This window comes from Anarhichas minor, unplaced genomic scaffold (genome assembly GCF_050575085.1).
Source record: "Anarhichas minor isolate MPS153535 unplaced genomic scaffold, ASM5057508v1 ptg000081l, whole genome shotgun sequence".
NCBI lineage: Eukaryota > Metazoa > Chordata > Actinopteri > Perciformes > Anarhichadidae > Anarhichas > Anarhichas minor.
The window spans coordinates 314448-341638 of record NW_027466527.1 but is presented as its reverse complement, the minus strand read 5'-3'; the positions used below and the strand labels follow the sequence as shown (position 1 = coordinate 341638).

Here is a 27191-nt window from a genome sequence, read left to right as displayed (position 1 = left end):
TTTCCAGGATTTCCACCTCAAAGTTCTCCCTCTCATATAAAGATCGGTGACAAAGTGAGAGTGAAGCCCTCCGTCACCACACCCAAGTACAAATGGGGCTCCGTCACTCACAGGAGTGTCGGGGTGGTGAAAGGTAAGCTGCTCTCTGAAGCCTTTTCAAATTGATCTTCACTCAACGCTGCTCAGATCACCGGAAACAGTGCCAGCCGATACCGAGCTCTGATCACCTTCTATTTATTGTGGACCATTATTTATTCATTTAACTATTCTTAATGAACTATTGTTATTTATTGAACTAGTCTTAAGTTAATGCAGCTTAACGCTGGTGCGTGCCCGGCCATAAAACCCAACTATTCTTAACAACACTGCATAAGAAGTATTAAAATGAAGAGCGATGGGGAAGTATGTGTTGACAACTGTTTATTAATTGTCGAGCAACATGTGCAAACTATCAGCCTCTTTCACACAGAGGTCCTTCAGTGCGGCTGTAAGTAAAACGCCTCATTACTCAGACCTTCCTTTGGCTTTAAAGACACGACTCACACCTCCAGTGAAACTCTTTCAGCAGCATGAAGAGAACTTGTCTCGTGTGTTTTGGGTCATCTGATCTGCCTTTTATATCACCGATCAAACTATTCAGAACGATAACCGTTTCTTTACTTTTTCTGCTGTTCACAATCTGACCAGACTCCTCCGTTAGTGATGTCGTTGGCTGTTTAATCTTCTGTTCTAACGGTGTAAATGTTGTGGTTTAGCTTTCAGTGCCAATGGGAAGGATGTGATCGTGGACTTCCCTCAGCAGTCCCACTGGACCGGCCTGCTGTCTGAGATGGAGCTGGTGCCCAGTGTTCACCCTGGAGTGAGGTCTGAATGTGTTGAAGCTTTCTGTCTGATGTTAAGCCGCTGCGTATCTCAACGCGTCGTTGACATGAAACCCGTGTGGTCTGCAGGTGTGACGGCTGTCAGATGTTCCCCATAAACGGCCCCAGATTCAAATGCAGGAACTGCGACGACTTCGACTTCTGTGACAACTGCTTCAAGACCCGCAAACACAACACCAGACACTCCTTCGGCAGAATCAACGAGCCGGGTTAGTCGCACGCTCACCCACAATGCATCTGTGATGTTTCTGAAGCCATTTTACTCGCATGAACTCCAGAGAATCAGGTCTGGACTTGTCCGTGTCGAAAGAGTTCTCAGCTGTAGATGCTCAGATTTCACCGCGGTCACGTAGCCGGTTCATGACTTCATCATGAAGCACGGATTAAATGTGACGTCTAGAGCTGTTCAGGCTTGTGTGTGTAAACCCGTCTCTCCTCCACATTCAGGCCAGTCTCCAGCGTTCTCCGGCCGCTCAGGAAAGCAGCTGAAGAAGCACCAGAGCAGCCAGCGCGGGATGCTGATCGACGATTGGTCGCGAGCCGTCAAGAGCCTCAGCGTGTCGTCCTCCGTGAACCAGGCGGCGCGCCTCATCGACTGCAGCGATCAGTGCTGGCAGTCCTCCGGCTCGCAGGGAAAGGCAGGAGATTGAATTTCATACTCATAAGTCTGTTTAGTTTGGCTGTGATTTAAGGTTCTGAAGCATCACCTGACTCTGATTCTTCCATTCTTTCTCTCCACAGCACTGGGTCCGTCTGGAGCTCTTCCCAGACGTCCTGGTGCACAGGCTGAAGATGGTGGTGGATCCGGCAGACAGCAGCTACATGCCCTCACTGGTGGTGGTGTCAGGCGAGTTTCATCATTCTGCTTCTTCTAACCCTTTTGCGTCACTCGGGACCTTTTTACATTTAACATTATTAGATGGTTTTGGCTGCATTTGGCTTCAATGTTGGGAAGCGTGTGAGTTGTTTTTGTTTGATTTTGGACATCGAACCTCCGATCCTATAATAAGTTCATAATAATGTTTATATTCTTCTGTTTGCTCCTCTTGTGTGAACAACGTGGTGTTTCTCAGCAGTAATATCTCTTCTTCATATTCAGGTGGAAGCTCTTTGAACAACTTGATCGAGCTGAAGACGATTAACATCAATCCCACCGACACCACCATCCTTCTCCTCAGTGACTGCATCGAGGTCAGTTGACTGAGACGCGGTTCTAATCATTGTTTATTACCTTCAGAAGCTTGTGTTTTAATAATAATAATATGATAATAATGTCTCTCCCCCTCCAGTATCACAGATACCTCGAGGTCTCCATCAAGCAGTGCCGCAGCTCCGGTATCGACTGTAAGATTCACGGGCTCGGCATCGTTGGACGCATCCGAGCGGAGTACGAAGACCTGGCCACCGTCCCCTTCCTGGCATCTGACAATGAGGAAGAGGAGGATGACAAAACCACTACTGGGAGGTATGAAGGGACGAAGGAGCAAATGTTTCAGAGATGGTCTGTTTCTATATAGTTATTCTGAATGCTCGTCATCGGGGCCACCGGGTCGCAGCCTTGGACCTGCAGTCGGAGCTCCGGAGGGACGAGGAGAGCTGAGCTCCCGACAGCAGCAGTGTCTCCTCCTCCTCCTCCTCCTCCTCCTCTTCCTGCGTTTGAACTATTACATGAGCTATACAGCGATGTTTACTTAAACATGGCTGTGTGTTTCTTTTTAATCTTCCAACAATCGCGACGAGAGCATTAAGATGAAGATGAAGTGAATTCTTATCCAGGACCTCTCTGTGTGTTTCCTTCAGTCTCGCTCGGAAGAAGTCTTCAGGTTTGGAGTCTTCAGCGACCATCAGGACCAAAGTGTTTGTGTGGGGCCTGAACGACAAGGACCAGCTGGGAGGACTCAAGGGCTCCAAGGTGCAGCTTGTTGTTTATTTGATGTCTTAAGTCCTCTCCATAGAGCTTTAGTGTGAGCTTCACATATGAAGAGAAACGTGTTTCTATAGCTAACGTTAATGTAGTGGAGGAAACGGTGCATTATTTCCCTTTTTAAATGTAGTAAAGTAGAAGTATAAAGTAGCATGCAATGGAAATACTGTGCTGGCTGCTAACAGCTAACAGCTAACTGTCTCTCCTCCTGCTGATGTCAACACAGATGTGTTGTTCACAATGTTGCATGATCAGGTAAACAGCAGGGTGTGTCCCGCCAGGCTTTTATTAGTACCAGACGCACTGAAACACGATACAGCGTGCATGTGGCGTTACGTCATCGTGCATCGGTGAGAGAAGGCCACAGTCATGAAGACATTTCAAGGAACCGGTTCTCAGTTCCCGTCACAATCGAATACAGATCTTAACAGACTTACTTCCAGTTTATCAGACCTGCCACTCAGTCCAGTGTTGTCGTATTGATTATGTATCTGTACTCATTGATAAGCTCATGAGAGGATGTGTCCTAAAGAGTAACCAGCTCTGAAGCTGCTGCGTCTCTCATCACTCTGGTTTGTGTCTTTCCTCAGATCAAGGTCCCGTCCTTCTCTGAAACGCTCTCTGCTCTCAATGTGGTGCAAGTAGCCGGCGGTTCAAAAAGCCTCTTTGCAGGTTGGTGATGTATGTCATTGGAGTTTTCTGTATAAAGCGTGCATGTTGTTGTGGATGTGAGCGTTGTGTCGCTGTCTGCAGTGACGGTGGAGGGGAAGATCTACGCGTGTGGAGAGGCCACTAACGGCCGGTTGGGTCTGGGTCTGTCCAGCGGGACCATCCCCATCCCCCGACAGATCACCGCGCTCAGTAACTACGTGGTGAAGAAGGTCGCCGTGCACTCCGGGGGCCGCCACGCCATGGCGCTGACCGTGGACGGGAAGGTGTTCTCCTGGGGAGAGGGAGACGACGGCAAGCTGGGACACTTCAGCAGAATGTATGTTAGCGTGTCTCTCATATCCTTACTGTGTGTTTTCTTAGTCTGCGTTTTATTTACATTCAGGACTTTCATTCTGAACCACAAAACAGTTTTCTGGGTGTTTTTTGCTCCGGACACATTTTACTCAGTTTTTCATTACAATATAAAGTTCTGCTCCTTTATAGAACCAGAACCATCATGACTAGAAGCAGAGAGAACGAGAACATGTCTTTAATAACACAGTTATAGTGACATCTCTCCTCTCCTCTCCTCTCTCCTCTCTCCTCTCTCCTCTCTCCTCTCCTCTCCTCTCCTCTCCTCTCTCCTCTCCTCTTCCTCTCTCCTCTTCTCTTCCTCCTCTCTTCCTCTCTCTCCTCCTCTCTTCCTCTCTCTCCTCTCCTCTTCTCTTCCTCTCTCCTCTTCTCTTCCTCTCTCTCCTCTCCTCTCTTCCTCTCTCCTCTTCTCTTCCTCTCTCTCTCCTCTTCTCTTCCTCTCTCCTCTTCTCCTCTTCTCTTCCTCTCTCTCCTCTTCTCTTCCTCTCTCTCCTCTCCTCTCTTCCTCTCTCTCCTCTCCTCTCTTCCTCTCTCCTCTTCTCTTCCTCTCTCTCTCCTCTTCTCTTCCTTTCTCCTCTTCTCTTCCTCTCTCCTCTCCTCTTCTCTCTTCCTCTCTCCTCTCCTCTTCTCTTCCGTTGGAAAGATGAAAACCTGACGATAATGACGTTTTTTACAGCTTCTGGCTGAGAGGAACGGTGTAGTTTTGGCGATTGTTAAAAGTCAAAAACATGCTTTCAATCCCACCGATGTGTTTTGGGGCTCGGAGGGTTCATTATTGTCCAGAATGTGAATTCTTGAATCCAAAAGTCTGTTTTTGTTTCTCTTCTCCCCGATGCAGCTTTATGGACTACTTTCTAAAGACGTGATTAAACATAAGTGTGTGAAATGTATTTTTCCGTCTCAGGAACTGTGACAAACCTCGGCTGATCGAGGCGCTGAAGACGAAGCGCATCAGAGACATCGCCTGTGGAAGCTCTCACAGCGCCGCCATCACCTCCAGCGGGGAGCTGTACAGCTGGGGTTTAGGGGAATACGGCCGCCTCGGACACGGAGACAACACCACGCAGCTGAGGCCCAAACTGGTACGTCTGCGCCCAGTCACACAGTATAAATGATTAATATAGAAGAAGATAAAGTAATGAATCCACCAGTAGCTCATTTTACTCTTGACTCTTTTCTGTTCATTTAAAGTCTGTTTGCATAAATAATGATGTTTGTCCAGTAGAAGCTCGTTGAATGTGGACTTGATTGTTTGTTGTATTTCGGGTACGTCCTGGTTCATTGTTGATGAAATAATGAATTATGAATCTATGAATACTTACATTTTGATTAAGTTTAGCTCGTTATGGGCTCATGAAATATCATTTATTTTTACAATCAACACTTGCAAATGACGAGGTAGCAGAACATGTAAACTATACTTTGGTGTTTGATTTTTACCTCTTTACTTAAGATTTCATTAAACAACGAGGAAGCTCTTAAATAATAACAAGAATACATATGAACATTTTAAACATCGCACACTATCACTAAACCTGTTCACAAGAGAAGGTTTTAATCCTCCTTCAATGATTTGGATCATGAAACTAGTTTTGTTAAAGTGTAATATGAATACTAGATGAAGTATGGAATATGGCTCTGCAGCTTAATGTTTAGATCTATTTAATGATGCGTGCTTTGCATGTTTACATTTATTTGTAATAGTGCAAATATATATTTAAAGGTTTTGCACCTAATTGGCTGAACGATGGAACTATCAAACTAACAGAACTCATCTCTGAAGATGGGAATCTGTGCACATTCTTAGAACAACTTGCAGGTTTATTTCTCTGCTCGCCCCCGTTTTACTTTGAGCGAGCACCGATCGGTTGAACCCATGAGTACTGTGAAGTGAGTAAATTGACCGTGAACTCCCTTCTTGCTGTGACCTTTGTCCTCCAGGTGAAAGTGCTTCTGGGACATCGTGTGATCCAGGTGGCTTGTGGGAGCCGAGACGCCCAAACTCTGGCCCTGACTGATGAAGGTACTCCTGTTCCTGTACTTACAGGCTTCCTCTCAGCGTCTCCGAGCTCTCTTTCTAATGTTTCGATGACAGCACATCACCAGCGTTGTGTGATGGACTGACATCGCTGCTTTGCTTAAGTCTAGTCTGTTTGTCTATTTGTTTAACGTAGTTTCTTCACCATGAACATCAGACGGAGGAGGTCCGTTTCATTCTTCGTATAGATGAGCTTCATAAAAGCACAACTCGGTGTCCATCCCACAGATCTGCTCCCACAAGCTGAGGTTTTTGTAATGAAATATAGATATAAATAATAAACATGGAGCTCAGGATAGACAAACATGGCCAAAACAAGCTTCTCTTCCATTTACTCCAGTGATGTCACCGGAGCTCTCAGAAGAAATTGCGCCTTCTTCTCCCGACGGCCTCATTGTCTCTCTGATCTTTGGGAACAATTGAAAAAAGACTCTTTGTGGACGTTTTCTTCTGGCTCAGATGGATGCGTTTCTCTTTCTACTCGGTAACGTGTGTTTATCTGTTTATTGTTTGTCAGGGTTGGTGTTCTCCTGGGGCGATGGTGATTTTGGGAAGCTGGGTCGCGGAGGCAGCGAAGGCTGCAACATCCCCCAGAACATCGAGAGGCTGAACGGGCAGGCCGTCTGCCAGATAGAGTGTGGAGCTCAGTTCTCTTTGGCTCTGACTAAATCCGGAGTGGTGTGGACCTGGTGAGGCGGACGAGAGTGACACGGTGACCCTACGACATCATCAGTTGCCTTTTTCTGTCTCCAGTGAGTGCTCACGGTTCGTGTTTCCAAACAGGGGCAAAGGCGACTACTTCCGACTCGGTCACGGCACCGACGTCCACGTGCGGAAGCCCCAGATGGTGGAGGGGCTGAGGGGGAAGAAGATCGTCCATGTTGCTGTTGGAGCGCTGCACTGTTTGGCTGTTACAGAAACAGGACAGGTTGGTTCTGACCTCACCGGCTCATTAGTTCGGTTCACTATCGATACTCTGATCGGTTCTTTTTGATTATTCTGTGAGATAGAAAGAAAATAATCCACAGTTCTTTATTGTTCTTGTATGTAAACAAATAGACTTTCTTGAGCAGCAACACAAGAAGTTCTAAAATACGAGGATGTCTCGCTCCAGAACTTCTGAAGTACCGATAGCAGAACCGCTGACTCTGGACCTCATCAGTACTAACGGGTTTTTACTCCTTTAGAACCGGTTCCTGTTTAGAACCGGGTTTCAGGGGTCCCTAGTCATCACACTATTATGAACCAGATATCACATAGTTCATTCACTGTTTATCGACTCTCAGACCTCCGACCTCAGCGTATAGAAGACGTCTTACAGCAAATTAAATCATGTTCTCACATCACTTCATCATGAGAGGCAGCTGCTCTATATTTCACCACTTTATTGTGTTGAGATCGAGTGCTCGGAGCGACGCCTTTTACTTTCTCTCCCTTCAAGGTTCCCACACGTTTCAGCAGCGAATCTAAACGTGTGGGAAATGAAGTTGATGGGTTTTCTATTTTACAACAGCTGAAAGAAACCTTGAAGGCAGCACAGGACCTTCTGTTCAGCTCTAAGACCTGTGAGCCTGTAGGTCATGCTGTTGTTGTTTGTCCGTCAGGTGTTTGCGTGGGGGGACAATGACCACGGGCAGCAGGGGAACGGCACCACCACCGTCAACAGGAAGCCCACGCTGGTTCAGGGTCTGGAGGGACAGAAGATCACTCGGGTGGCCTGTGGCTCCTCCCACAGCGTGGCCTGGACCACCGTGGACGTGACCACGCCCTCGGTTCACGAGCCGGTGCTGTTCCAGACGGCCAGGGACTCCCTCGGAGCCTCGTACTTAGGTAATCCTCTTTTTTCCTCACAGCCCATTACCACTGATCAGCTCTCCGGTCTCTGGGTTTGGTTGTGATGGTTGTTTCTGTAGCAGCTCTGTTCAAACGTTCCTCACGAAGGAACAGCTGTTCTGTTGTTGTCGGACCAGGAACCCTATTTCAGTGATTAAGTATATATATATATACACACACATTTAACCGTCTCCCCGTGTAGCTGCTGTAGCTGCTGCTCTACTGATGAGAGGAGACACCTGCAGCTCTGCAACAGTCTGATTATGTCTGCAGCTGGTTCAGGGTGCTTTCCGTCAATGATGGCGTGTGTTTGTTTGTTTGTTGCGCGCTGCAGGCGTGCAGTCAGACAGCGACTCGTCGTCGGCAGTGAACAACAAGCTGAGCGGGCCGAGCAGCGTGAAGCCGAACCGACCCTCGCTGGCCAAGATCCTCCTCAGTCTGGATGGAAACTTGGCCAAACAGCAGGCTCTGTCTCACGTGCTGTCGGCCCTCCAGATCATGTATGCGAGGTACGTTTAGTCTGCAGAGGGTCTGACCGGTCCTCTCCTGGGGGGTCACAAGACCACGATGCAACCAGTTCAGGTCTGGCTCTGGACCATCACCCCTAGTCATCCCCTTTTCTTTTTTAAATATTCCTTATTATACTACACTCTCAGACATACACTGCACAGACTGATGGTATATGTATGTATATATATACCATCAGTGTGTGCTGCTGGTGACAGGACGGGTTGTGTGTTTCCTCAGGGACGCGGTGGTCGGTGCTCTGATGCCGGCCAGCATGATCCTACCGGCGGAGTGTCCTTCCAGCTCCCCGGTTCCCCCGTCAGACTCCTCATCCTCGTCCAGTGTGAGCGATGAAGAAGGTCCTCCTGTGCTGCCTGAAGCCGAGGAACGAGTCAGCCCCAATCCCTGGCAGGACAAGAAGGGAGAGGTGAGCATCACACCATGTAGATTCAGTAGAACTCTTCACCTCGTCTCTGAAAAACATTTGTTTTGTTTTTCTTCTGTCTAAAGTGCAGCCTCAACCACATTTTGTGCTGATTTACTGTAAAACAAGAAACATGCAAAGTGCTCTTCCCCATAGTGAGCAGGTGTGCAGATGCAGCCATCAGCAAACTATATCTGGGTCCAACACGGAGACAACAGAAACTCTCACAGGGCTTTAGTCATAAATACAACTCCAAATAAGTTCTCTACCATAAAACAATCTTAAAGTTTGAGGTTGAGGTTCTCCTCCACAGTCAGGGTTCTACTGCAGTAGATGAGTTCGTAGAAACAGACAGGAGAACCAGCACGGGAGCAAAGTGATGTTCTGCTGTGGACGTATGTTAGACTCTAACAGAATGTCTCTCAGTTGAAGTGAAGCTATATTCAGAATGTCTTCTCCTCTTTACCTTGCTGCTGGAATAAGCTCATATACATGTTTGATGCAGAGAAGAACTGAATTGTGTGTGTTGTTGTTGTGTATCTGAGCAGGCTCCCTCATCAGAGGACGCCGTCACCCCGTCATCAGCCATCACTCCCTCCGCCTCCGGAGCCTCCTCGCGTCCTTTCATCCCCGTCACCGATGACCCCGGAGCCGCCAGCATCATAGCCGAAACCATGACCAAGACCAAAGAGGCGAGTCCGTCCGACGTCTGTGAAGCCGCCAACCCCTCGGCAACGTGTACCTAACTCTGGTTTCATGTTTCATACTCCAGGACTCTGAGAGCCAGAGTAAAGTGGTCGGTCCGGAGCCTCAGTACCTGGACGAGTTCACCAGTCTGCTGGTGCCGGATGATACCCGCGTGATGGTGGACCTGCTCAAACTGGCCGTGTCCTGTCGCTCTGGGGAGAAGGGCAAGGAGGTCCTGTCTGCTGTGCTGTCTGGGATGGGAACGGCTTATCCTCAGGTGACTTTACTGTTTCTACAGCGACCTCCAGACTCAGAGGATGGTGGTAGCAGCGCTGACATTGTCGGGGGGGGTCTCTCTCGCTGTGTGTCTTCGCAGGTTGCTGACATGCTGCTGGAGTTGTGTGTCACCGAGTTGGAGGATGTTGCCACGGACTCGCAGAGCGGCCGACTGTCCTCCCAGCCGGTCGTTGTGGAGAGCATCCATCCGTACACAGACGACACCTCCACCAGTGGAACCGTGAAGATCCCAGGTAAGAGGGATGAGACGAGGGAGGAAGTTGTCAGTTTGGAGGCTGGGTCAAGTCCAGTGTGGGTGGTTGATGAACCCATGTTTCTGGGGTTGGGGTGGTGTGGATTGGGTTTCTTGTGATCGAAGCATTTCCATATTGTGTAAAATCCAAAAGTCAAACATAATTGAAACTTCTAAAATTCACATGTTTTTGTGTAATGAAATATTCTGCTCTAATCCATTTTTTTTTAGCGTCGAGTGTTTTCACAGCTGTCCGCTCGCCCCACACAAAGGGAGGCAGCACCTGTATTAACGGGGCGGTCTAACAGCAACATAACTTATATTTAAATTACCACAATTACACATAATCTACTTTCCCCCCCCCCCTTTTTTTTTTACATTCAAGCTTCATTCTAAAACCTCAATAGAAGATTTGAATGTAACGTTGCAGCCCTACGCTCTGCTGTAGTTTGCATTGGTTGAATGTTTTCACTTTGAGCATCCTGAATGGACCGGACCGTGTTCAGGAGATCATCGTGACTCCTCTCTCGGATGCAGACCACATCTCTTGTTTGTGTCGTAGGAGCCGAGGGTCTGAGGATAGAGTTCGACAGACAGTGTTCCACCGAGCGACGCCACGACCCGCTGACGATCATGGACGGAGCCAATAGGATCGTCTCTGTCAGATCAGGTGATGAGAGGGAGAACCTGAAGCTGAACGGTCACTGAGCGAATGCTGACGGAGCAAAAATATAAGATGTGGTGTCACTGCGTTGTGTGTTTCAGGTCGGGAGTGGTCCGACTGGTCCAGCGAGTTGAGGATCCCCGGAGATGAACTCAAGTGGAAATTCACCAGCGACGGCTCGGTGAACGGGTGGGGCTGGCGCTTCACCGTCTACCCCATCATGCCGGCTGCTGGTGAGCGTCCAACACACATAACACTCTCATAATTCATCTCTAATATCTGTTTTATATTCGCGTGAAAACATCTCCTTCAAACTACTGGATTATTCAAGTTTATCACCAAAACTACATTTTACAGATGACATGTGAACACATCATGATAACGTTATAATGTACCTTCAGCCAGTACTCATGTTCACTGAGCAGAGCCTGAAGGCATCATAATGTAACTGAAGTGAACCTCTGTTGGTTAGCCGTTAACGGTGCTGCTAACGTTACTAGCTCTCCTCCTGTTGGTTAGCCGTTAACGGTGCTGCTAACGTTACTAGCTCTCCTCCTGTTGGTTAGCCGTTAACGGTGCTGCTAACGTTACTAGCTCTCCTCCTGTTGGTTAGCCGTTAGCGGTGCTGCTAACGTTACTAGCTCTGCTCCTGTTGGTTAGCCGTTAACGGTGCTGCTAACGTTACTAGCTCTGCTCCTGTTGGTTAGCCGTTAGCGGTGCTGCTAACGTTACTAGCTCTCCTCCTGTTGGTTAGCCGTTAACGGTGCTGCTAACGTTACTAGCTCTCCTCCTGTTGGTTAGCCGTTAACGGTGCTGCTAACGTTACTAGCTCTCCTCCTGTTGGTTAGCCGTTAGCGGTGCTGCTAACGTTACTAGCTCTGCTCCTGTTGGTTAGCCGTTAACGGTGCTGCTAACGTTACTAGCTCTCCTCCTGTTGGTTAGCCGTTAACGGTGCTGCTAACGTTACTAGCTCTCCCCCTGTTGCTTTAAACACTGATTGGTTGTTTACAATGAAACATGATCAGAGATCAGAGACTAGAAACACATGTTCTACTGAGTCAGTAACACTTTATTTACACTCTGATGGTTGACGTTGAACTGTGAGGGGGATCTGTTACTCCACTACTGTTGAGGCTTTTGACACCGAGTCTTTTCATGATGTCGTCCTTCAGGTCCCAAAGACTTGCTGTCCGATCGCTGCATCCTGTCCTGTCCCTCCATGGACCTGGTGACCTGTCTGCTGGACTTCAGGCTCAACTTTGCCTCCAACAGGAGCATCGTGCCTCGACTGGCTGCTTCCCTCGCTGCTTGTGCCCAGCTGAGTGCACTAGGTACAGTATGATGGTCCTGATCCACCATGACATCGACTATGTTAACACTCTAATATTTTAGTATTTTTCAATATTCTCAATTTGATCCGAGTCATGTTGGCATCATATTCCGCTTGGGTATTCCGAGTTAGGTCCTGTAGACATTACGTAGGGTAGTAGGGATGTACCCATAGACCGTTTATAAGAAGTAGTTGTCATGACGTCACTCGTTGGTTTGTTGATGTTTTGAAGCCTCGAGTTCGGCGATTTGTCCATCGCCATGTTGTTTTTTTGCAACCAGTGAACATGAAGTGACCATATGTGGACTGAGGAGGAGTGACGTAGAGACGCCGTATACGTCTCTGGTAGAGACCTGTCAATCACCGTGTAGCCCCGCCCTAAAGCATCCCCTGCTTTATGGTCTGTTTGACTCTAAATGGACCATAATGTACTAAATGAACATCATGCTGTATTGAAGAAGACTTGAAACTAGAGATTGAGACCATAAACTCATGTTTACAATGTTTACTGAGGTAATAAATCAAGAGAGAAGTAGAGTCATTTTCTCATAGACTTCTATACAACCAGAGGAGTCGCCCCCTGGTGGACACTAGAGAGAATGCAGCTTTAACACATGAAGCACTGAAGAACTTTAAAGAAGCGGAGGTTGACTCCTGGATATGCCGTATACGTCCTGTACAGTAGATGAACACAAACCAACTACCAACAGTTTGCAGAGACGCCCAAAACAAAATATATTTGGTCCATGTAAACGTAGTCATAGTGAGATATCAGTGAAATATATATATATTCATGTTGCATGTGATTCATTCCCTTCCAGCTGCTGGACACAGGATGTGGGCTCTGCAGAGACTACGGAAGCTTCTGACCACCGAGTACGGTCAGTCCATCAACATCAACCGGCTGCTGGGAGACAGTGAGGGCGAGGCTCGCTCCATGGTGAGCACGGAGAAATGTTTACTGTGTGTACATAACGATGATCTGAAGAATAATAAGATGTTATATGTGATGGCTATTGCAGTAATACATTATGCTGATTGGAACGTGGCTGTTACTATTATAACACCTTGTTTCACTTATTAATGTTGAACATATTTCACCCAAATGTGTCAAAGCTACGGAAGCCCTGAGAGACCAGAAAGAAACAAAAGTCTTGTGCTTATAGTATATATCTTGTCGTTTTCTTTACTGTGTTTATGACTCCAACAGTTTTAAAAATAATCTCTTTTGTGGCCCTTTGCTGCCACTAGACGGCTGTCTGTCGTCCCCTCTCTCTGTTTATGGCACAAAATAACAATCTTTAAACAATATGTGAAAACAGGCAGGAAAAAAAAGTTGTTCTTTTCATCGGTATTTTTTTGTCAGGATCATTTTGTGAGTTTTAGGTGCGTATGTGTTAGAATGTTATGTGAAGAAAACATGAATGCTTTGAGTCCTGTTGAGAACATTTAGTGGTGCACTTCTGCCTCTTGTGGCCAAATGAGTATTACAACAACAACAACAACAACAACAAAAAAGACGTTTGTGAAAAAATTTCCTGAAATTATTTATACCTCACAATATTACACCTGTTTTTCGCTGTTTTCTCAGATGACACAATGTTTCTCCAGGTAAAAGATTGTTTCACCTGTTCTGAAGTCATAAACGATCAGAATTGTATTTCCTGTCTTACCTCTCAGGGCTTCCGTATCACTGACTGCAACGCTTCTATGTTGTGTTGAGAACTGTTACTATGACAAACAACTGATATTTAAAGTTACAGTTATTACATCAAGTTAAATGAGGCCTGTATTTCTAACAATAATCTAATTGATCTTGTTCTTCCAGAGTTTCACCGGCAGTGCTCTGGCTGCTCTGGTGAAGGGGCTCCCAGAGGCTCTGCAGAGGCAGTACGAGTACGAGGACCCCATCGTCAGAGGAGGGAAGCAGCTCCTGCACAGCCCGTTTTTCAAGGTATGCTTCCAACGGTTTACACTCACCAACACTGTGGAGGGTGCACGAGGCTCATTTGAACATTGTGTTCAGGTCCTGGTGGCTCTGGCCTGCGATCTAGAGCTCGATACTCTCCCCTGCTGTGCCGAGACTCATAAGTGGGCCTGGTTCCGCCGGTACTGCACGGCCTCCAGAGTCGCTGTGGCTCTGGACAAGAGGACCTCTCTACCGAGACCCTTCCTGGATGAGGTGAGCGTGCCGTCACTTACTTTTCCTCCTCGTCGCGCATCGACACGAGAATGTTGTTGATCCCCCTTTTTATTGTTGAAGGTCACAAAGAAGATCCGGGAGCTCATGGCGGATCACGAGAGCATGAACGGCCTCCACGAGAGTCACGACTTGTTCAAGCGCGAGCACGACGAGCAGCTGGTGCAGTGGATGAACCGGCGGCCGGACGACTGGACCCTCTCTGCCGGGGGCAGCGGCACCATCTACGGCTGGGGCCACAACCACAGGGGTCAGCTGGGCGGCATCGAGGGGGCGAAGGTGAAGGTGCCCACGCCCACCGAAGCCCTCGCCACGCTGAGGCCGGTGCAGCTGATCGGGGGGGAGCAGACTCTGTTCGCTGTCACCGCTGATGGAAAGGTCTGCCTCTCTGTTTTTATACCAGACGGTGTTGATGAATAGTGGAGCAACGGATCATTAAAGTCACGGTCTGCTCGTCAGTAAAACTTTATCTACACTCTGACGGTTAACGTTAAACTTTATTTACACTCTGACGGTTAACGATCAAACTTTATTTACACTCTGACGGTTAACGATCAAACTTTATTTACACTCTGACGGTTAACGATCAAACTTTATTTACACTCTGACGGTTAACGATCAAACTTTATCTACACTGACGGTTAACGATCAAACTTTATTTACACTGACGGTTAATGATCAAACTTTATCTACACTCTGACAGTTAACATTAAACTTTATTTACACTCTGACGGTTAACGATCAAACTTTATTTACACTCTGACGGTTAACGATCAAACTTTATTTACACTGACGGTTAACGATCAAACTTTATCTACACTCTGACGGTTAACGTAAACTTTATTTACACTCTGACGGTTAACGATCAAACTTTATTTACACTCTGACGGTTAACGATCAAACTTTATTTACACTCTGACGGTTAACGATCAAACTTTATCTACACTCTGACGGTTAACGTAAACTTTATTTACACTCTGACGGTTAACGATCAAACTTTATTTACACTCTGACGGTTAACGATCAAACTTTATTTACACTCTGACGGTTAACGATCAAACTTTATTTACACTCTGACGGTTAACGATCAAACTTTATTTACACTCTGACGGTTAACGATCAAACTTTATTTACACTCTGACGGTTAACGATCAAACTTTATTTACACTCTGACGGTTAACGATCAAACTTTATTTACACTCTGACGGTTAACGATCAAACTTTATTTACACTGACGGTTAACGATCAAACTTTATTTACACTGACGGTTAACGATCAAACTTTATTTACACTGACGGTTAACGATCAAACTTTATCTACACTCTGACAGTTAACATTAAACTTTATTTACACTCTGACGGTTAACGATCAAACTTTATTTACACTCTGACGGTTAACGATCAACCTTTATTTACACTCTGACGGTTAACGATCAAACTTTATTTACACTGACGGTTAACGATCAAACTTTATTTACACTCTGACGGTTAACGACCAAACTTTATCTACACTCTGACAGTTAACATTAAACTTTATTTACACTCTGACAGTTAACATTAAACTTTATTTACACTCTGACGGTTAACGATCAAACTTTATTTACACTGACGGTTAACGATCAAACTTTATTTACACTCTGACGGTTAACGACCAAACTTTATCTACACTCTGACGGTTAACGATCAAACTTTATTTACACTCTGACGGTTAACGATCAAACTTTATTTACACTGACAGTTAACGATCAAACTTTATTTACACTGACGGTTAACGATCAAACTTTATCTACACTGACGGTTAACGATAAACTGTGTAAACCGTTGGATCACACGTTCGTTTCATCACTATTGATCAAGAATTGTCCATCTGTCTCCCACATCTAACGCACATCTTGTCTCGACCCTCAGCTCTATGCTACAGGATACGGAGCTGGGGGCAGACTGGGGATCGGAGGCACGGAGTCCGTGTCCACGCCGACTCTGCTGGAGTCCATCCAACACGTGTTCATCAGGAAAGTGGCCGTGAACTCCGGAGGGAAGCACTGCCTGGCGCTGTCCTCTGAGGGGGAAGTCTACTCGTGGGGGGAGGCAGAGGACGGAAAGCTGGGTCACGGGAACCGAAGGTCCGGATCAGATGAAACCCTTTCACACACACACACACAATGTCAACATGACGCCATTAGTTGTTTCCATTCACCAGTTTTTATGCACATACTGAAGTGTTGCATTAGAAAAGCTGTGTGCAAAAGGAAAAACTCCTCACTTGTCTTTGTCGAGAAAGAGTTAATGAGTGAAATGGATCATGGAAACACTTTGCAGAATACATTCTGAAGTAGAGAACTTTTAACTGATCAGCTGTTTCTGCTCTCGTCGTCTTCCTGGAGACGTATTTATATTGTCTTCTTCTTCCTGGAGACGTATTTATATTGTCTTCTTCTCCAGACAACTTGAAACATGTCCAACACAAGCTCACAAGGCGACTGTGGCTCACTGGGTTAAGAGGGTTGTCTGGGAACCGGAAGGTCAACGGTTCGATCCTCGACTGGGGACGTGTCACGTGTTGTAGTGTCCCTGAGCACTGTACCCCTAACTGCTCCCCGGGCGCCTGTCATTGGCAGCCCACTGCTCCCTATATACAGGGATGGGTCAAATGCAGAGACAAATTTCCCCCTTAAAGGGGGAATTATAGTATAATAAATAAAAAAATAAACTCCCTCCATGATTCTCTCGTAGATGATTAGACGACCGAGGAGACTTGTTCTGTTTTTGGTTCACAACCTCGACTTCTTCTTGTCGTGAAATATAGAAACCACCAATTGGTAGAAACCAACCAATATAGAAATTCACTCTAAACCAGTTGATGAAACACGCCTCATTTCAAAAAGTTCACTCATAATTTGCTTGAGAGTTGAATTGGAAAACACGACTAGTGTGAAGACTTGGTTTTATTCTCTAAATCCACAATCCCATTCATTTCTTCATCGAAACGTTTTATTTCAGCACCGACTGCTCTGCTGTGGTTTAACACGTCTTTGGTCAAATTCTTCTCTTTTAAGAAGAAGCTACATGATGTCGAGTGTGATGAAAACTAATAATGTCCCACAAGAAGGGAACATGGTCAGATTTAAATCAATTATTTAAAATGTAATAACTTATTTCACCTTTTCATTAGTCGGCAGAAAGACGACTTTCCTTAAATATAAAGCCAGCCGATCTCTTTGTTTATGAGTCCTGTGAATGCGTCGCGTCGCTGAAGACGCCTCTAGTTTCTATGCTCACGACTCTTTCTTGTCTTCAGCCCCTGCGACCGTCCTCGTGTCATCGAGTCCCTGAGGGGGGTGGAGGTGGTGGACATCGCGGCCGGAGGGGCTCACAGCGCCTGCATCGCGGCCAGCGGAGAGCTCTTCACCTGGGGGAAGGGTCGCTACGGACGGCTGGGACACGGAGACAGCGAGGACCAGCTCAAACCCAAACTGGTGAGAGACCGCTTCCTGTCACTCGCCTCTCGGCTGAATTCGTGTTCTATAGAACGCTAACGATCGTCAGTAAAACAGTAAAACTTCATTTACACTGTGATGGTTAACGTTAAACTGTTGGTCTGAGGTTCACATGCGTGTAGAACTGTGAGGGGGATCAGTCTGGATTACAGATCCACAACGGTCCACGACACCACTAGTCATGAATGTCTGTCACTGTTTCCTCAGACAGTCACTGATGTTTGTGTGCTTCCTCCAGGTGGATGCTCTGCAGGGTCACCGGGTCATCGACGTAGCCTGCGGAAGCGGAGACGCCCAGACGCTGTGTCTCACGGACGATGACATGGTCTGGTCCTGGGGGGACGGGGACTACGGCAAACTGGGCCGAGGAGGAAGTGATGGCTGCAAAATCCCCATGAAGGTCAGTGAGCTGTGTTCACTGGAGGCTCTCAGGAGCTTCACTGTGTACCTCGTGTCTTCTGTAATGAGACCAGCTAGTAGGTTAGCTTAGCATAAGTACTTGAAACAGGGGGAAGCGGCTAGCCTAGAATTTAAAAAGAACACGTTTTAAATGGATGATCCCATCGCATGTTCAAACACATAATAATATAATGTACTTTAGTTATAAAGCACTTTCATATCAGAGATGCAGATCAAAGTGTTTAAGATAAAATGTGACACATTAAAACAAGAGACAATAAAAAGATGTTAGATGGTAAAATAAATAAAATAAAGCTATTAAGAATAATACAAATATAAATAAGATTGATCTTAATTATTAGCCAGATTAAATAACTAGGTCTTCAGCTGTCGTTAACGCTCTTCATGGCGTATTCTATCATTGTGAAGCACAGTTTAAAAATGGCTGCATTGGCTGTTTTCTTTTTGTGTATTTAAAAACCATCAGCAGAAGATCTGTGACGTAGGCCGCTCCCAAAACCTGTAAAAGAACCTCAACATCCAATACAAGATACTGGGAGATGGATTATACCCTCGTTTTGGTTCTAAGGCACAGTTCTTAATAATAATAATAATAATAATATATAACATGTTGTGACGGTTTCATTAGACCAGTTAAAAGAGCTCCGTCATGACGACTGATGAACTGGTTCCTTGTGTTTCAGATCGACTCTCTCACGGGCCTCGGCGTGGTCAAAGTGGAGTGCGGCTCTCAGTTTTCTGTGGCTCTCACCAAGTCTGGAGCCGTGTACACGTGGTACGTACAGCGCGTCCGTCACCGTTGTTGTTGTTGTTGTTGTCGGCTCAGCGGAGCTTAACGCAGCGTGTGGTTCCTCAGGGGGAAAGGAGACTATCACCGGCTCGGCCACGGCTCCGACGACCACGTTAGACGACCGCGACAGGTTCAGGGGCTGCAGGGGAAGAAGGTCATCGCCATCGCCACGGGGTCACTGCACTGTGTGTGCTGCACAGAGGACGGTAGGAGACATCTTACTCTCTCTCTGTGTGTGTGTGTGTGTGTGTGTGTGTGTGTGTGTGTGTGTGTGTGTGTGTGTGTGTGTGTGTGTGTGTGTGTGTGTGTGTGTGTGTGTGTGTGTGTGTGTGTGTGTGTGTGTGTGTGTGTGTGATCAGTTTATTCTAAAGTTGTTTACATGAACTTAATATTCCCTTTTTTGCTCTTATTCCTAAAAAGGACAATATATCCTAATAATCTGTTTAGATGGCAAATGAAGATGAATTTATGGGCGGCACGGTGGTGTGGTGGCTACAAGCATGAGGGGCCCGGGTTCGATTCCCGGGATAGACGGGCCCTCTGCGTGGAGTTTGCATGTTCTCTCCGGGTTCTGCAGCTCAGGTTTAACTGAGGACTCTAAATTGCCCGTAGCTGTGACTGGTTTTCTCTACATGTCAGCCCTGTGATAGTCCGGCTACCGCTCCAGGTGAACCCTGCCTTCACTCTATGTCAGCTGGGATCTATTTAAATAGAAGAATAGAGAGTGTGTCTCGAACATTGTTGGTGGATACATCAACAATACGACCTACAGCTCCGCCCTCTTTTATACCAACATATCACACGTCTTGATCAGAAAACGAGGCCTGATTCTGAATATTCCACACGTTTACATATCAAATTCAGAATATTGTCATATTGAGAGGAATGTCATGGTGCTGAGTGGAGGCCCTGTGCTTGTGTTTGGGCTGCAGGAGAAGTGTACACATGGGGGGACAACGACGAGGGCCAGCTGGGAGACGGGACCACCAACGCCATCCAGAGGCCCCGGCTGGTGGCCGCGCTACAGGGCAAGAAGATCAACAGGGTGGCCTGTGGCTCCGCTCACACCCTCTCCTGGTCCACCAGCAAGCCCACCAACGCCGGGAAGCTGCCTGCTCAGGTGATCACGTCTCCGCCCACGTGCTTCCAGTAGATGGCGCTAAAGCGTCGCTTTGAACTAAATGTCTGACTGTCTGAGTTGGTGTGTTCAAGGTCCCCATGGAGTACAACCACCTGCAGGAGATCCCCATCATGGCCCTGAGGAACAGGCTGCTGCTGCTGCATCACATCTCCGAGCTCTTCTGCCCGTGCATCCCCATGTTCGACCTGGAGGGTCGGCTGGGCCAGACGGGCCACGGACCCCCGGTGGGCTTCGACACGCTCAGAGGCATCCTCATCTCTCAGGGCAAGGTGAGACAGCACGAACCGTCAGACCCAGAAACATGGAGTTCATGTCTCTTTCAGGCTCACGGAGTCAAATGTGTAAGTCTGTTTGATTTCATAGAAGCGTGTCAGAGACCAGCAAGTTTAGAATATCTTTTTCAGAAGACTTTCAACCGATCATTCCGTCCAATACACACCCATTTTAAATCTGAGACGGTCCCTTTATTTTCCTGAAGATTTTGGGAAAACCGTGCCCGCTATCAAAATTCCCATTTGGCCCAAAGTCCAGAGTCTCGTGAACCTTTTAAACTAAATAATTGTTCTACGTTAAAGTGACCCATCAGTACGGGCTCAACGGTGAGCGTGTTTGAGCTCTCTTCACACCTGTGTGTGGACGTTTTTGTGATTTTAATGAAACGTCTGGACGAATCTCTTGGAAGTCACAGCACAACGTTCTCCATCATTCCACACGTCGTGATGTCGGTTGTGCTCGTGTGTTGGCAGAAGAACAGAAGAAGAATAAATGTTATCTGTCTGTGAACAGGAAGCAGCGTTCAGGAAGGTCGTTCAAGCCACGATGGTGCGAGACAGACAGCACGGACCGGTGGTGGAGCTCAACAGGATACAGGTAGGAAATACATGAGTCCTCCTCCTCCTCCTCCTCCTCCTCCTCCTCCTCCTCCTCCTCCTCCTCCTCCGCCGCACTGTGAGTGTAACATGTGATGTCTTTCATAAGAGGATTTTTATGTGGTGTGTGTGTATGTCTGTAGAGGTTCCTGGACTTGTAGACTTGACTCCACATCGTCTCGGTTCAAGACTCTGACCCCCCCCCCCCCGTCTATGTAGCAGGAAGTCATTAAACACAGAAACAAATCAAAACTGTCATTTCTTCTTTTTCTTTTCCTTTTTCTTCTCTTCTTCTCCTTCCTTCTTCTTCTTCTCCTTCTTCCTCTTCTTCACCCCTCAGGTGAAGCGATCTCGTAGTAAAGGAGGTCTGGCCGGTCCGGATGGGACCAAGTCCGTGTTTGGTCAGATGTGTTCTAAGATGAGCTCGTTCAGCCCCGACAGTCTGCTGCTGCCTCACCGCGTGTGGAAGGTCAAGTTTGTAGGTTGGTGGTCAGACATCACGTCTCGGACGTCTTGAGACGACTCCTCATCCTTTAGCAGTGAGCTTCCCGTCACTCGGCATGTTTTTAAGCACAACTTTTCTTTTTCCATCTCAGGGGAGTCTGTGGACGACTGCGGCGGAGGCTACAGCGAGTCCATCGCCGAAATGTGCGAGGAGCTTCAGAACGCGTTGACGCCGCTGCTCATCGTCACGCCCAACGGCCGCGACGAGTCGGGCGCCAACCGGGACTGTTTCCTGCTCAACCCGGCGGCCAAGTCCGCCCTCCACATGAGCATGTTCCGCTTCCTAGGTGATCCTAGTGAACCCTAAATAAACATGCATGCTTGTTTTACACACCTGGACCGCTGAGCTTGGTTTATTACAGACATCTCTGCTCTGACAGTCTTGTGATTGTTCTGGTCTTTGAATCTGTGGCTCTGCTGCGTCTGCAGGAGTTCTGCTGGGCATCGCCATCCGGACCGGGAGCCCCCTGAGTCTGAATCTGGCCGAGCCGGTGTGGAAACAGCTGGCCGGCATGAACCTGACCATCGCCGACCTCAGTGAGGTACGTACACCACGATGAGCTCCACACTGGTGGTGTAATTGTGCATCACGGTTCATCACGCATGTACGTACAGACATTAGTTATCAAGAGAAGATCACAGAGAACAGCCTCAATGTGTCGTTTGGTTAAAGAGTTAAGAGATAGTTTTGGTGAGTTTTAAATGTATTTGGTGTCGTTTAAAGTTATGTAATCAAAGCCGTTCTTCACCAACGGGATGAGAAAATATCAAACTGGTGTGAATTATTCACGTGTTCCTGTTCCGTTGTTGGCAGAGAATCTCTAAAAGAGTTAACGTCAACTACACAGTACATGAACTGTCCGACCACAAGTTTGATGCTAACGTTGCGGCTAACGTTGCGGCTGCCAACACATAACGTTAGCGAGCTACATCACCAGCTCCAGCCACGCATCGTCCTTTATTTGGTCGTTGTGTGTATCTCACGTTACCGGGCTTTGAGAAGGGAACTCCCTGTTCTCAGACATTCTGTTGGAACAAAGGATTTAATTGGTCAATCAGGAATTTCTGCAGGTGGAAATCCGCTGAAACTAAGGCCCGTACGAATGTTCTGCAGGAATGTGAAAGCATTCATACGACAAATGATGAAACGTCAACGCCAGCTCGGCTCAACTCCTGAGTCTCTGTGGGATCAAATCAACATGATCCATCAGGGAATTAAGCAAACTAAGGTCCCTTAACTTCCAGCTACAGTGAGGAACTTCCTCTCTTCATGCCGGACACCATAACCGCCGCATGATCTGCGTTAGAACCTGCAGAGAGAACACATTCCTTTACATTCCTGCTCAGATTAAACCTTAAGCTCCTCTGTGAGAAACTCATTCCTGCAAATCCCTGTTCACTCCAAGCCAAAGAAGTCCTGATCCACAATCTGAGCTTTTGTTGTGAGTCCACTCCTGTTCCCTCACGCTGAGATCATGAGCTCCTGAACCGTCGCTGAGAGAGAACTGGAGAGGCTTCACAAAGCTGCTCTTGTCTTGTTTTATGCCCTTGAGATATTCTAAATGTTAGAGACGAGGAGCTCACGGGAGCTGTGACGCCAGCACGAGGGCTCCAACACGCACAAAGAGAGAGCGATGTTTCCACCAGGTGATGCTCTGGGTCATCAGGACACATTAAAGAGACAGAGGGTCACATCCAGAGGAGTCAATGGCAGACACGCAATATACTGTTCTATAAGTACTATGTTTTAATCAGTGTAGAATCACCTGAAACTAAGAATCTGTGTTTTATTTATACACACACACACACGCGCGCGCTAACGTTAGCTTGACACAAACTATGAACTGTATGCTACTTAACACTAAATATAGTAATAGCACAACTCACCCGATATCTTAAGATCAGTTATAAAGTCATTAATATCCAGTGAGATATTTTCGGCCGTCACATCTTGGTTTTTTTTGCAACCAGTGAACAGGAAGTGACCATATAAGGACTGAGGAGGAGTGAGGGAGAGACTGTGTGTACGTCTCTGGTAGAGACCTGTCAATCACCGTGTAGCCCCGCCCTAAAGCATCCCCTGCTTTATGGTCTGTGTGACTCTAAATGGACCATAATGTACTAAATGAACATCATGCTGTATTGAAGAAGACTTGAAACTAGAGATTGAGACCATAAACTCATGTTTACAATGTTTACTGAGGTAATAAATCAAGAGAGAAGTAGAGTCATTTTCTCATAGACGTCTATGTCACTAAATCTCACACTGCTCCTGTTTTAACGTTCTTCTCTGTAACGTCTCAGGTCGATAAGGATTTCATTCCCGGCTTGATGTACATCCGGGACAACGAGGCCACAGCGGAGGAGTTTGAGGCCATGACGCTTCCCTTCACGGTGCCCAATGCCAGCGGACAAGACATCCAGCTGAGCTCCAAGTACTCACACATCACCCTGGAGAACCGCGCAGAATACGTCCGCCTGGCTATTAACTACAGGTGAGAGAATCAGCCGAGTCAGCAGAACGTACTCTCTCTCTCTCTGGTTGTGTTTTAATGTCCTGTCCCCCCCCCCCCCCCCCCCCCCAGGCTCCATGAGTTTGACGAGCAGGTGTCGGCGGTCAGAGAGGGGATGGCTCGAGTAGTTCCCGTCCCTCTGTTGTCTCTGTTCACCGGATACGAACTGGAGACGATGGTCAGTGAGAGCAGATTGTTACCTGTCGTTGTCTCCGTGTCCTCCGGCTGTGTCCTGGTTTAGTAAGTCCCCCGCCCTCTGTCCTCAGGTGTGTGGAAGCCCAGACATCCCGCTCCACCTGCTGAAGTCCGTGGCCACGTATAAAGGGGTGGAGCCCACGTCGTCGCTCATCCAGTGGTTCTGGGAGGTGATGGAGTCCTTCTCCAACACGGAGCGGTCTCTCTTCCTGAGGTTCGTCTGGGGGCGCACGCGTCTGCCGCGCACCATCGCCGACTTCCGGGGGCGGGACTTTGTTGTGCAGGTATGAAGTGCAAGTATGAAGGTAGAAACCACTGCATTCAGTTCCTTCAAATGTCCTCATAGACTTCTATACAACCAGAGGAGTCGCCCCCTGGTGGTCAGTAGAGAGAATGCAGCTTTAAGACATGAAGCTTTGACTTCACTTTAAAGAACCGGAGGGTGTAGCTGTTCAAATTCACCAAAGTCTCACATTAACACATGTTGGAGGCTCCTGTGCTGGAAAACCTAAAGCTGGATTTATAGCCATCGTAAAGGGTTAACAGGGGTCCTTTAGTCTGGTCTGCATGGAGCCTCCGTACGGCGTAGCCCCTTAAACACAGCAGTATAAAAGCAGCCTATGGAGACCTCAGAGCGCCGTCTTCTCTGTCCCCCTTGCAGGTGCTGGATAAGTACAACCCTCCCGACCACTTCCTGCCCGAGTCCTACACCTGCTTCTTCCTGCTCAAGCTGCCCAGGTACTCGTGCAAACAGGTGCTGGAGGAGAAGCTCAAATATGCCATCCACTTCTGCAAGTCCATCGACACCGACGACTACGCCCGCATCGCGCTGTCCGGTGAGCCGGCCGCCGACGACAGCAGCGAGGACTCGGACAACGAGGACGCCGACTCCTTCGCCTCAGACTCCACCCAGGACTACCTGACGGGACACTGAGGAGGAGGTCTACCTGACGGGACACTGAGGAGGAGGTCTACCTGACGGGACACTGAGGAGGAGGTCTACCTGACGGGACACTGAGGAGGAGGTCTACCTGACGGGACACTGAGGAGGAGGTCTACCTGACGGGACACTGAGGAGGAGGTCTACCTGACGGGACACTGAGGAGGAGGTCTACCTGACGGGACACTGAGGAGGAGGTCTACCTGACGGGACACTGAGGAGGAGGTCTACCTGACGGGACACTGAGGAGGAGGTCTACCTGACGGGACACTGAGGAGGAGGACGTTCACATCTCACCTGTCGACACACAAACACATTCATACGAGACACAAAACGTCTGTGGGGGGAAAAACGTGCAATGAGCTTTAAAAAGCTAAAAGAGGAATTTAGTTTCTTTAAAATGAAGTGATCAGCTGCACATGTAATTGTTGTGTTACATGGTAATTATGTATATTGTTAGTTTAAAGAAGAAGAGCAGCACCGTGGTAGATGTGCTGCTCTGGTTCCTGTGAATTCTCCCTAGTTTGTATATAGAAATCGATGTACGACACAACAGTAGTATTACTTTAGTTTTCTTGGTGACAGCCATGTTGCTTTCTATAAAACATTTTTAACTTAAAGAAGTCAGTGTTTCTCACTTCGTTTTGAGACCCCCCCCCCCCCCCCCCCCCAACAGTGTCTGTGCACCGTCTCCTTAAAGAATGTACATATTATGATCGTGCCATGTATTCACAGAAGGTCTCATTCCTGCATATTCAATGTTAATACATTTCTGTTAATAAATTCAAATGGAAAAAGGACTGGAGCGAGTGTGTTGAGCTTCATTTATATTTATTTATCCCCCCCCCCCACAGAACTCTACAGGTGTGTAGTGGATTTCTTTATGTTTAAATGTTCTTTTACGTGTTTCACCTTGTTGCTGAAATAAACCTGAGATCAAAGTGAAGGAGTTTGAAGATGTGTGTGGTCAAAGACGGCATCCTCGTCCACTGCAGGTAACGTTAGTGATGTCATACGTTTGTGATGTCATCACTACAGGTAACGTTAGTGATGTCATACGTTAGTGATGCCGTGTTGTAGTTTAATGTGATGAGATTAAGTTACATTAAATGTTTTCAAACCGGGTCAGAGGTTCATTCTGGTCTCTTTAGTCGACAGTAAATCAGATTCTCTTTAATATGTGGAACAAAGGTTGTAGCAGGATGTTGGACATCACTGCTGGAGGGATGAAAGAAATCTCCCATAATCCCCCCCCCCCCCCCCCCACACACACACACACACACATTCCTCGTAGTGTCTCGGGCCGCATGGACTAAAATATAAGACTACACACACAACAATCAACAATTAAACATTAAAACCTAAAGTGACATGTTTCAGTGGTGTGGTACTGACATGTATTTAATAATAATTACATGTATTTATTTTTAGTCGGAGCAGCTGCGATTATTTCCAGAGTTGTGGGAAGTGGGTCATGAAGGAGTTTTATTTTAATCCGAGTATGAACGGCTGCATGTAAACTGGAATATTAGTGGAATTTTCATTTGCCATGGAAATGATAAAGTGCATACAGCTGGAGTATTCTGTGCATGTAAAGGCAGTGTTGTGAGAATGTTATTTAACATCAGAGTTCAGTAGGACTTCCTTCTCTTATCTAATCAAACAGCTTCTCTCTGATTGGTTTACAGTGTAGACGGTTCTGTTGCTGTCTTACGTCACAACATCACAATTTCATGAAGTTTCCCACAATATTGTTCATCTCTATCAACAGAATCTGGAGGCAACGGGACGAGATTTTAGAATGTAAAGTCTTCAGTTTCCCCGTTTGTGGTCTTGAGTAGAATTGACCAATCACGTTGGAGCAATCGTTGGCTGATCTGCAGGTAAACGGAGGAGAAACACCGGGTCCTGAACAGAGTCGTTGAGTATTCAAACAGCCAAAGCAGAGGAACCAGGAAGCTCCTAAAGGATCTGAGGGTCAGGGCTGCAAGACCTCCAGCACCACCACAGCTACTGGGAATCTGGACCTGTTGACCCGGTGCTGGCCGGTCGGTCCGCTGTCCAGAGAATAAGCAGTTGAACCGTTCTTGGAAATATTCAGTGGGATCAGACTATGAACCCTCATGAGGAACAAAGTTGTAGCCGGTGTGAGATGTTAAGGGTTGTAAAGGTTCCCCAAACGATGCACAGTGCAATGATGAGAGCAGATCAGCTTCAGCCTCGAGGTTCTAAACTGAGGCAACATCTGCTTCTCACCAGAGTGATGAAGAGTGAAGCTGAGGA

At 47.2% G+C, this 27191-nt stretch overlaps 1 protein-coding gene across 7 annotated transcripts in view; it reads left to right on the top strand.

Moving 5' to 3' along the window:
* herc2 (HECT and RLD domain containing E3 ubiquitin protein ligase 2) overlaps positions 1 to 25708 on the top strand; it is a 62199-nt gene extending 36491 nt beyond the window's left edge. For 6 of the 7 annotated variants that reach the window (XM_076081550.1, XM_076081549.1, XM_076081548.1 and 3 more), the window contains exons 50-91: positions 8 to 133; positions 756 to 864; positions 951 to 1090; positions 1329 to 1519; positions 1623 to 1728; positions 1981 to 2072; positions 2171 to 2346; positions 2682 to 2793; positions 3396 to 3477; positions 3559 to 3793; positions 4733 to 4910; positions 5770 to 5851; positions 6384 to 6555; positions 6650 to 6794; positions 7471 to 7696; positions 8034 to 8208; positions 8447 to 8633; positions 9179 to 9322; positions 9403 to 9594; positions 9694 to 9847; positions 10409 to 10516; positions 10612 to 10743; positions 11683 to 11841; positions 12662 to 12780; positions 13669 to 13794; positions 13867 to 14022; positions 14104 to 14418; positions 15948 to 16162; positions 17338 to 17515; positions 17775 to 17936; positions 18640 to 18731; positions 18813 to 18952; positions 19679 to 19866; positions 19959 to 20156; positions 20674 to 20757; positions 21097 to 21238; positions 21353 to 21547; positions 21690 to 21802; positions 23565 to 23755; positions 23846 to 23951; positions 24040 to 24252; positions 24630 to 25708. In XM_076081550.1, coding sequence (XP_075937665.1) covers positions 8 to 133; positions 756 to 864; positions 951 to 1090; positions 1329 to 1519; positions 1623 to 1728; positions 1981 to 2072; positions 2171 to 2346; positions 2682 to 2793; positions 3396 to 3477; positions 3559 to 3793; positions 4733 to 4910; positions 5770 to 5851; positions 6384 to 6555; positions 6650 to 6794; positions 7471 to 7696; positions 8034 to 8208; positions 8447 to 8633; positions 9179 to 9322; positions 9403 to 9594; positions 9694 to 9847; positions 10409 to 10516; positions 10612 to 10743; positions 11683 to 11841; positions 12662 to 12780; positions 13669 to 13794; positions 13867 to 14022; positions 14104 to 14418; positions 15948 to 16162; positions 17338 to 17515; positions 17775 to 17936; positions 18640 to 18731; positions 18813 to 18952; positions 19679 to 19866; positions 19959 to 20156; positions 20674 to 20757; positions 21097 to 21238; positions 21353 to 21547; positions 21690 to 21802; positions 23565 to 23755; positions 23846 to 23951; positions 24040 to 24252; positions 24630 to 24902 — 6629 coding nt within the window. In that variant the 3' untranslated portion in view covers positions 24903 to 25708. Of the gene's footprint in view, positions 1 to 7; positions 134 to 755; positions 865 to 950; positions 1091 to 1328; positions 1520 to 1622; positions 1729 to 1980; positions 2073 to 2170; positions 2347 to 2681; positions 2794 to 3395; positions 3478 to 3558; positions 3794 to 4732; positions 4911 to 5769; positions 5852 to 6383; positions 6556 to 6649; positions 6795 to 7470; positions 7697 to 8033; positions 8209 to 8446; positions 8634 to 9178; positions 9323 to 9402; positions 9595 to 9693; positions 9848 to 10408; positions 10517 to 10611; positions 10744 to 11682; positions 11842 to 12661; positions 12781 to 13668; positions 13795 to 13866; positions 14023 to 14103; positions 14419 to 15947; positions 16163 to 17337; positions 17516 to 17774; positions 17937 to 18639; positions 18732 to 18812; positions 18953 to 19678; positions 19867 to 19958; positions 20157 to 20673; positions 20758 to 21096; positions 21239 to 21352; positions 21548 to 21689; positions 21803 to 23231; positions 23351 to 23564; positions 23756 to 23845; positions 23952 to 24039; positions 24253 to 24629 lie in introns of those variants that run through there. The other variant, XR_012949548.1, reaches the window with a different exon arrangement.
* Positions 25709 to 27191: the final 1483 nt, after the last annotated feature.